The following is a 10,409-nucleotide window of genomic DNA, read 5'->3' on the forward strand; positions in this document are numbered from 1 at the left end:
GCTAGCATCAGAGTCCTCGGTCCCTCAAGGCTCACCCCACCCCTAGATGCCAAGTTCAGTTATGCTTTTGACCTACCAGTTGTAAGTCAGAGATTCCCATGACCTCCTGCTCCAGTTTAATTAACTTGCTAGCGCAGCTGACAGAACTCAGGAAAACAGTTGCCTTACTAGGTTACCGATTTATTATAAGAAGGTATGTCAGAAGCAGCCAGATGGAAAAGGTGCATCAGTTCATTTCAGTTCAGTCATTCAGTCGTGTCTGACTCTTTGCGACCCCGTGAATCACAGCACGCCAGGCCTCCCTGTCCATCACCAATTCCCGGAGTTTCCTCAGACTCGTGTCCATCAAGTCGGTGATGCCATCCAGCCATCTCATCCTCTGTCATCCCCTTCTTCTCCTGCCCCCAATCCCTCCCAGCATCAGGGTCTTTTCCGATGAGTCAACTCTTTGCATGAGGTGGCCAAAGTATTGGAGTTTCAGCTTCAGCATCAGTCCTTCCAAGGAACACCCAGGACTGATCTCCTTCAGGATGGACTGGTTGGATCTCCTTGCAGTCCAAGGGACTCTCAAGAGTCTTCTCCAACACCACAGATCAAAAACATCAATTCTTCAGTGCCCAGTTTTCTTCACAGTCCAACTCTCGCATCCACACATGACCACTGGAAAAACCATAGCCTTGACCAGACAGACCTTTGTTGGCAAAGTAATGTCTCTGCTTTTTGATATGCTATCTAGGTTGGTCATAACTTTCCTTCCAAGGAGTAAGCATCTTTTAATTTCATGGCTGCAATCACCATGTGCAGTGATTTTGGAGCCCCCAAAAATAAAGTCTGACACTGCTTCCACTGTTTCCCCATCTATTTCCCATGAAGTGATGGGACCAGATGCCATGATCTTAGTCTTCTGAATGTTGAGCTTTAAGCCAACTCTCTCACTCTCCTCTTTCACTTTTATCAAGAGGCTCTTTAGTTCTTCACTTTCTGCCATAAGGGTGGTATCATCTGGATATCTGAGGTTATTGATATTTCTCCCGGCAATCTTGATTCCAGCTTGTGCTTCTTCCAGCCCAGCGTTTCTCATGATGTACTCTGCCTATAAGTTAAATAAGCAGGGTGACAATATACAGCTTTGACGTACTCCTTTTCCTATTTGGAACCAGTCTGTTGTTCCATGTCCAGTTCTAACTGTTGTTTCCTGACCTGCAGACAGGTTTCTCAAGAGGCAGGTCAGGTGGTCTGGTATTCCCATCTCTTTCAGAATTTTCCACAGTTTATTGTGATCCACACAGTCAAATGCTTTGGCATAGTCAATAAAGAAGAAATAGATGTTTTTCTGGAACTCTCTTGTTTTTTCGATGATCCAGCAGATGTTGGCAATTTGATCTCTGGTTCCTCTGCCTTTTCTAAAACCAGCTTGAACACATGGAAGTTCACAGTTCATGTACTGCTGAAGCCTGGCTTGGAGAATTTTGAGCATTACTTTACTAGCATGTGAGATGAGTGCAATTGTGCCGTAGTTTGAGCATTCTTTGGCATTGCCTTTCTTTGGGATTGGGATGAAAACTGACCTTTTCCAGTCCTGTGGCCACTGCTGAGTTTTCCAAATTTGCTGGCATATTGAGTGCAGCACTTTCACAGCATCATCTTTCAGGATTTGAAATAGCTCAACTGGAATTCCATCACCTCCACTAGCTTTGTTCATAGTGATGCTTTCTAAGGCCCACCTGACTTCACATTCCAGGACGTCTGGCTCTAGGGGAGTGATCACATCATCGTGATTATCTGGGTTGTGAAGATCTTTTTTGTATAGTTCTTCTGTGTATTCTTGCCACCTCTTCTTAAAATCTTCTGCTTCTGTTAGGTCCATACCATTTCTTTCCTTTATCGAACCCATCTTTGCCTGAAATGTTCCCTTGGTATCTCTAATTTTCTTGAAGAGATCTCTAGTCTTTCCCATTCTGTTGTTTTCCTCTATTTCTTTGCATTGATCCCTGAGGAAGGCTTTCTAACCTCTCCTTGCTATTCTTTGGAACTCTGCATTCAAATGGGAATATCTTTCCTTTTCTCCTTTGCTTTTCACTTCTCTTCTTTTCACCGCTATTTGTAAGGCCTCCTCAGACAACCATTTTGCTTTTTTTGCATTTCTTTGCCATGGGGATGGTCTTGATCCCTGTCTCTTGTACAATGTCATGAACCTCTGTCCGTAGTTCATCAGGCTCTCTGTCTATCAGATCTAGTCCCTTAAATCTATTTCTTACTTCCACTGTATAATCAGAAGGGATTTGATTTAGGTCATACCTGAATGGTCTAGTGGTTTTCCCTATTTTCTTCAATTTAAGTCTGAATTTGGCAATAAGGAATTCATGATCTGAGCCACAGTCAGCTCCCGGTATTGTTTTTTTTTTATGTCTGATCTTATTTATTTGTTACTCTTTAGAACATCTCATTTTTGACTGGACTCAGACTTAGAAGTAGAAGCTCTCAGAGAGGACAGCCTCCGTCTCTTGGCAATCTGTTCCTGCCGTTTTTCTTTGGCCTCCTTCATTCTCTTGGCCAAAAGTTTAGCATATTCTGCAGCCTCTTCTTTGTTTTTCTTAGTACGCTGTTTTTTCAGAGCAACACGCCAGCATTTGTGTTGCAGAACTCGTGGAGTCACGAGACGCTGAATCTTGGGTGCTTTAGTCCTAGGTTTCTTACCTTCTTTGTTTAGGGGCTTTCGCACAGCATACTGGCGGACATCATCTTCTTTAGAGAGACTGAAAAGTTTGCGGATTCTGCTAGCTCTTTTGGGACCCAGGTGACGAGGCACTGTAGTATCGGTGAGTCCAGGAATATCTTTCTCCCCTTTTTTCACGATGACCAAGTTGAGAACACTCAGATTGGCATCCACAATGTGACCCCGGACAGATTTGCGCTTTCTCTCCCCAGTCATCCTTGGTCTGTAACAGGAATGCCCCTTACTCAGTAGCAGGCGAACTCGGCCATGGGTCAAGACACCCTGCTTCATGGGGAAACCCTGCTTATTGTTCCTGCCACTGATTCGGACCACATAACCCTTCCATTCTTCACCCAAAGCGTCAGCAGCAACTTCTGTGGCCATACGCTTCTCGTAGAAGGTACGAAGTTTTCGTTCATCGTCCACTTCAATGAGCTTCTGGCAGCCAGTGGCCAGGAAAGAGATGTTCAGCTTCATTCTGAAGTGGCTGACAGCCTCCAAGGCGCCACGAAAAAGAGCCTGGTCTTGTTTTTGCTGACTGTATAGAGCTTCTCCATCTTTGGCTGCAAAGAATATAATCAATCTGATTTCAGTGTTGACCATCTGGTGATGTCCATGTGTAGAGTCTTCTCTTGTGTTGTTGGAAGAAGGTGTTTGCTATGACCAGTGATTTCTCTTGTCAAAACTCTATTAGCCTTTGCCCTGCTTCATTCTGTACTCCAAGGCCAAATTTGCCTGTTACTCCAGGTCTTTCTTGACTTCCTACTTTTGCATTCCAGTACCCTATAATAAAACAGACATCTTTTTTGGGTGTTAGTTCTAAAAGGTCTTGTAGGTCTTCATAGAACCGTTCAACTTCAGCTTCTTCAGCGTTAATGGTTGTGGCATAGGCTTGGATTACCGTGATATTGAATGGTTTGCCTTGGAAACGAACAGAGATCATTCTGTCGTTTTTAAGATTGCATCTAAGTACTGCATTTTGGACTCTTTTGTTGACCATGATGGCTATTCCGTTTCTTCTAAGGGATCCCTGCCCACAGTAGTAGATATAATGGTCATCTGAGCCCTCCAGGCTCCTCTGTCCATGGGATTCTCCAGGCAAGAATCCTGGAGTGGGTTGCCACGCCCTCCTCCAGGGGCTCTTCCCGACTCAGGGATGGAACCCGTGTCTCTTGTGTATCCTGCAGGCAGGTTCTTTACCAGTACCACCACCTGGGAAGCCTGACCAAATGTGTATTTGTTATTATAAGTCATGATGTTATATACACCTATGTACACTTCATTCATTAATTTAAGCATGCATTCAACTGAACACTGCATTTGGTCTGAACCCAAGTTTGTCCTGAGTTTGCATATGTGGGGCCTTGTGGACAAATGGAGTTTTGGTTCTTGATCATCTCCTTATTAGACTAGGTTGTGAGATTGTACATATTATTCCTCTCCTCTTATATTTGAGTTAGAAAAGTGCTTTTCAGATTTTAAACACTGTGGTATGCATGATGTCATTTTAACTTGAGTAATGGAAAAGTGAAAAAGTTGCTTTATTAGAATAATTCCATGCCTGTTGCAGTTCTGTATTTTGGGGGAGGAGCAGAATTCCTTTTAGAGGTTGATGGCTTTTTTTCTTTAGGAAAATACCTTGACAGACCTTATGGAAATAAAAGGTGGGACACCCATGGTGACAAGGATTGTGAAAGAACTGCATCATTGCATGTACACTCCCTGTATGTGAATTTAAGAGCATTATCATGGAGGCTTGCAATATAGGGAGGTTGGGGGACCAGACCTAAAGAGGATGCAAAGTAGAGAAGAGTCTCTATAGAGAGAGGTGACATGAACAAAAGTGCCAGTGTTAGCACCAACGGGAAAACTGGTCCTTGAGAAATTCCGATTGAGGACTCGAAGGTATTGACCAAGAATTAGTCAATCTAAAATCGGAAAATTTTACTTGAGCCAAATTCAAGGATTGCAATCTGGGAACACCATCCCAGAAAGCCCTGAGAACTGCTCCACATCAAAATCAAGACAGTTTATGTTTTTTTTTTTTTTTTAAGACAGAGGGCTGTATACTGATATATTATTGACAGTTTACATAATGCAGATTTAAGCACCACCATGGCACGTTGTGTGACCTTTACAAGATCAAGAAGGTTGTTTGTTTGCTTGCAACACTGTTTATCTTAGAGGACTTAGATCTTAGTTCCCAGAGCAGGGATCAAATTCAGGCCTCGCTGTGAAAGTGCAGAGTCCTCCTACCTGGACCACTAGGGAATTATAGGAATGTTATGTTTTAAGGAGTTGTTTTGTAAACACTGGGGTTTCCCTGGTGGCTCAGTGGTAAAGAATCCACCTGCCAATGCAGGAAACACTGGTTTGGTCCCTGGGTCAGGAAATCCCCTGGAGAAGGAAGTGGCAAACCACTCCAGGATTCTTGCCTGGGAAATCCTGTGGACAGAGGAGCCTGGTGAACTACAGTCCATGGAGTCACAAAAGAGTTGGACACAACTTAGCAACTAGACGACAACAACAACAACTTGATGCTAGGAGAATGTTGCTCTTTATGGTTGAGCAGGTATTCTTGCTGATGGGGGAGGCGTGGTTGATGCATAATGCAGGTACACAATGCAGATGGGTGATGAAGGGAGGCCAAAGGTCAGGGAAGAATTTTTGTGTTTAAATTTTTCTTGTCTTGACATAAATAAGAATTTTATTTCACAAAGACTTCATAGGTGATGTTCAGTTTTAAGTTCTTTCTAGCCTCATGCTGTGCTGTGATCTCCTCTTTTATCCGTGAATAGCTGTTAAGTGTCTGTTATATGTAACAGCTTCACGCTGGTGGGGCTTGAGGAATGAAAGAGTAACTGTGGCCAGGTGTGGAGGGTCATGGTGAGGGAGAAGGCAGAGGAGAGAGAAGAGGAGAGAATAAGCAGATTCCCGCTCTCCAAGGTTTAAGAAAGAGAGGAGAAACCCAGATCCTTCAGAAATCCTAGGGTGATTCTTAATATCCACATAGATAATCAACACTGTGACCTCTAGTCCCTTTATCTCCTCATTTCCACTGATCTTGTCCTCCAACCTGTCTCGGTCACTCACTCTCAGGGTCTTATCGGTTGCTGCATCTCTTCCAAAATTTTGATTTCAAGCATCCTAATCCCTGATCGTCCTTACATACCCTTTCTGCTCCTCCCTATAGCACCTCTGCTCTAAAAATGATCAGCCACACTTGGGTTTTTAACCCACTGACTTTCCCATCTTTGCATTTCTGTCCACCCTTTCATCAGCTTACTTATCTCTTAACCCAGCTGACAGTCTTTGCGTCATCCTGAAAATCACCATCAGTTGCTGCTTCTATCACCTTTTCCTGGCAAGGTTCCAGCCCTACTTAAATCCAATTCTCTACCTACTCCTAAAAAGTGGAAGGCTACTGAGAACAATCACATGCTCTTCAGATTGGTCTCATTTTTAAAAAGTTTTATTGTTTATTATTTTGGCCATGCTGTGCCAGTTGCAATGCCTAGGTTCCCAACCAGGGATTGAACCCATGCCCTTGGTAGTTAAAGTGTGGAGTCTGAACCACTGGACTGCCAGGGAATTCCCTGGTCTCACTTTAAATCGATGAACTCAAACTTCAAATGGGCAGCTATCAGTCTGGGTCCAACCAGGCAAAAAGCAACTAAGTATTTAAAACAGTGGGAATCTGATACAGGGAGTTGATCTAAGAAATCAAGGTCGCCAGAGGGTTCAGCAGCAGCATGGAGCTCTACCAGCCTGAGGTTGAGACAAGGATGGAGACTACGGCCAGGACCCAGGACCAAAGTCGCTGGGTGAGAGGTGAAACCACCGTGAGCATGGCCAGAGGGCCAAGATGAGCTGACACCACCCGAGTGGGTCATGCAGTCCTCTGCAGAGCAGGGCGGAGCAGAGACAGGGCAAGGAAGAGACTAAGGGAAAACAGGCTGGTGAAGTTCTCCCCTCTGTCACTCAGAGAAACAGAAACACCCACATACATACATAAGTATACTCACATATCTAGTTCTTAGTTCGCGTCCGACTCTTAGCGACCCCATGGACTGTAGCCCACCAGGCTCCTCAGTCCATGGAATTTCCCAGGTAAGGGTACTGGAGTGGGTTGCCATTTCCTTCTCCAGGGGATCTTCCCAACCCAGGGGTCGAACCTGGGTCTCCCGCATTCCAGGCAGACGCTTTACCATCTGAGCCACCAGGGAAGCCCATTCTTAGTTCAGACTACTATTAATATAACAGAATATCTTATAAGTACATCAGAAACGAAAGAAATTTGTTTCTCATAGTTCTTCATCTGGGAAATCTAAGATCAACGGGCTGGTAGATTTGGTGTTCGGTGAGGGCTCACTTCTTGGTTCATAGAAGGCCCTTTTTTATTTATTTTTTATTTTTTTGCTTTTATTTATTTATTTATTTTTGCCAATTTTTTTCCATTTATTTTTATTAGTTGGAGGCTAATTACTTTACAATATTGTAGTGGTTTTTGCCATACATTGACATGAATCAGCCATGGATTTACATGTGTTCCCCATCCTGAATCCCCCTCCCACCTCCCTCCCGGTCTTCCCAGTGCACCAGCCCCGAGCACTTTTCTCATGCATCCAACCTGGACTGGCGATCTGTTTCATATTTGATAATATACATGTTTTCATGCTGTTCTCTCAGATCATCCCACCCTCACCTTCTCCCATAGAGTCCAAAAGTCTGTTCTATACATCTGTGTCTCTTTTTCTGTCTTGCATATAGGGTTATCATTATCATCTTTCTAAATTCCATATGTATGCGTTAGTATACTGTATTGGTATTTATCTTTCTGGCTTACTTCACTCCGTATAATGAGCTCCAGTTTTATCCATCTCATTAGAACTGATTCAAATGCATTCTTTTTAATGGCTGAGTAATATTCCATTGTCTATATGTACCACAGCTTTCTTATCCATTCGTCTGCTGATGGGCATCATAGATGGCCCTTTTTTAAAATGTCCTCACATGGAGGAAAGAGTGAGGAAGCCCTCTGGGGCCTCTTTTAAAAGGGCACTGATGCTATTCAAGTGGGCTCCATCCTCATGACTTAATCACCCCCCACACTCCTCCAAAGCCCTACCCCTTAACACCATCACACTGGGGATTAAGATCTCAGGACATAAACTGGGGCGGGTGATGGGACACAAACATTCAGTCATAGGCAGCACACAAACATTTTAAGGGATTTTTATAGGAGTTTGACTCTGTGCAGCTGTGGGAGCTGCTTATGCCATCTGTAGGTGGCTGTTGCTTTGGTGTCAGAGCCTGAGGTCAGCAGGGCAGGCAGTTAGGGAGGACAGGTGGATGTGAAGGGAGGTAGCAGCTGCATATTAGCTGCATATTAGCCCATCCAAAGATGGGCTGGAGCTGAGAGGAAGGACTAAAACTCATGGTAGTCTCTTGCCACTTCCCAATGGAACTGTCCCTCATACAACTGAAAATATACTCTTCCTCCAAAAGAGGATCCAAGTCCTTTCCCCCTGTTTGGGTGATAACTATGTATCTTCTTAGGGCCCCACTCTCTCTGTGAGATAGAAAGTTAAATACTATGAGTACACATACATTAGATGGTAGGTGAATGGAAGAGGGGAAAAGAGAAAAAAGTTAATATAGAAACAAATTCATATGGAAATAAGAAAGAAAGACTCATAACGATCATAGTTTTTGTTTTTCCAGGTGATCACATGGCCTTAGCTGGTATTTGTGATTGTTTCCTTCCATTGCTTGTGGCTCAGATGGTAAAGAATCTGCCTGCAATGCAGGAGACCCAGGTTCAACCCCTTGGTCAGGAAGATCCCCTGGAGAAGGGATTGACAACCCACTCCAGTATTCTTGCCTGGAGAATTCCTTGGACAGAGGAGTTTCATGGGCCACAGTCCATGTAGTCACGAAGAGTCGGACATGACTGAGCGACTAACACTTTCACACTTTCTTCCACCACTTACTTCATATTTCCTTGGCCCTTAGCAAATTTGACAGGACATGATAGTGGATGACCTGAACCTTCATTCCTGAAAGATCTGGGTGATCATCAGTCCTGATACTGTAACTTTCCACGGACTCCAATCCAGGGGTGAGGGGACTAGGAGATGCCCTGGGTGACCCCTTCTGTTCCAGATATACTCCTCCAGATCCCAAGTTTCCCTTGGTGGTCTATCACTTCAGCTAGTACATAACTCCTTTCTCTGTCTGTTGACTTCCCTGGCCTGAGGATCCCAAAGTGACCAGATGGCAGTCTAAATTTCCAGTTTCATGGAACCATTGCTGTATCCACTGATGGAACTAAAATGTCTAGCTTAATGGAGCCTCACATTGCAGGGATAGGAAGCAACACTTCCCTGGAGAATGTCATCACTTTTCAAGTCATCAGCCAGTTTCCTGGCTGCTGCTGAGTAGCTAAGTCATGTATGACTCTGTGCGACCCTATGGACTGTAGCCCGCCAGGCTCCTCTGTCCATGGGATTCTCTGGGCCAGAACACTAGAGTGGGTTGGCATTGCCTCCCCCAGGGGAAATCTTCCCAAGCTCAGGGACTGAACTTGAGTCTCCTGCATTGGTAGCCAGGTTCTTTATCACTGAGCCACCCGGGAAACCCAGTCTCCTGGTAGCAGGTTGATTATAAGATAGCTTCCCTAATGGAAGGGGGAAGAGTTGGCTCTCACTAAAACAGACACTTTTCTGGATACAGGTTTGCCTTCTCTGCCCGAGATACATCTGCACAAACCACAGCCTGGACTACGAGGCTGGGCTCACAACTACCGCATACACTCACTTAGGGCTCCAGCATCATGTGACTCCCGCTGGACCATGAGGAAGCACGCCAATACAGAAATCTGATAGCTTGAAGAAGACACAGTGCCCTTGAGAAGCCTGCATCGGGGCTGGGTTGAGAAGGACTTAGGTTATCACACCAGGGCTCGTTTTCTCCCTTAGGGAACAGCGGAGCGGCCTGAAAAAAAAGCAGGTGAGGGAGATCCATAGGCGTCAAATGACCACTCAGGCATTGCCCCAGCAGAGGGCAGCCCAGTCCCCAGCCGCCTGCCATGTTGTCAGACAGGAGCTGCCTTCTCCACTCTCCAGCTAGGCATTTCTCTTGTCTCTCCTCTACAATTTTTCCCCCAGAAAGGGACGACTTCTTTAGGATTTCTTACTTCCCTATGAATTTCTTCTAAATGAGTCTCCATGGAGCCTGGCCTGGGAGCATTCCCAGATTGAACAGACCCTCTGGCCTAATCTTGCAACCTGGGACGGCCCTGCCAACCCTCCAGCCACTCAGGGTGAGTCAGGCACATCCAGGCTGCCACCCAAGAGCTGGCTCCCAGGGAGACAGGCCCCAGAGAACGAGGGAGCTCTGTGAGTTCCAGGAGCGTGCTGCAGTCGGGGCCTGCGAAGGAGAGAGATGAGGGGAAGTTGCTTTTCACAGGGAATAGACAGTTGCTGACATTCTTGTCAGGTCATCAGTTAGGGACCCCAAACCACATCCATCAGGGCTACTGTGTGAGCCCCAGAATGGACTGGCTGGTTTTTTTTTTTTTTTTTTTTAACAATTACTTGGATTCTTTCAGCTATGTTTATCCTTAATATCACACAACTGAACTTCATGAGGTGAACTTCATGAGCACGTTGTGACCACGACTTTTCCTGTG

General features: G+C 45.0%; 1 protein-coding gene and 1 non-coding gene across 2 annotated transcripts; both read right to left on the bottom strand.

The window, feature by feature from the left end:
- Window positions 1-2,439: 2,439 nt before the first annotated feature.
- Window positions 2,440-3,197, bottom strand: LOC133055797 (small ribosomal subunit protein eS6-like). The gene has a single exon (XM_061140898.1). It carries the CDS (start codon window positions 3,191-3,193, stop codon window positions 2,444-2,446), a length of 750 nt encoding a protein of 249 aa, XP_060996881.1. The 5' UTR covers window positions 3,194-3,197; the 3' UTR covers window positions 2,440-2,443.
- Window positions 3,198-6,870: 3,673 nt separating this feature from the next.
- TRNAS-GGA (transfer RNA serine (anticodon GGA)) lies at window positions 6,871-6,942 on the bottom strand. Its single transcript has one exon. It is a non-coding gene; the product is annotated as a tRNA-Ser (tRNA).
- Window positions 6,943-10,409: the final 3,467 nt, after the last annotated feature.

Source organism: Dama dama, chromosome 5 (genome assembly GCF_033118175.1).
Source record: "Dama dama isolate Ldn47 chromosome 5, ASM3311817v1, whole genome shotgun sequence".
NCBI lineage: Eukaryota > Metazoa > Chordata > Mammalia > Artiodactyla > Cervidae > Dama > Dama dama.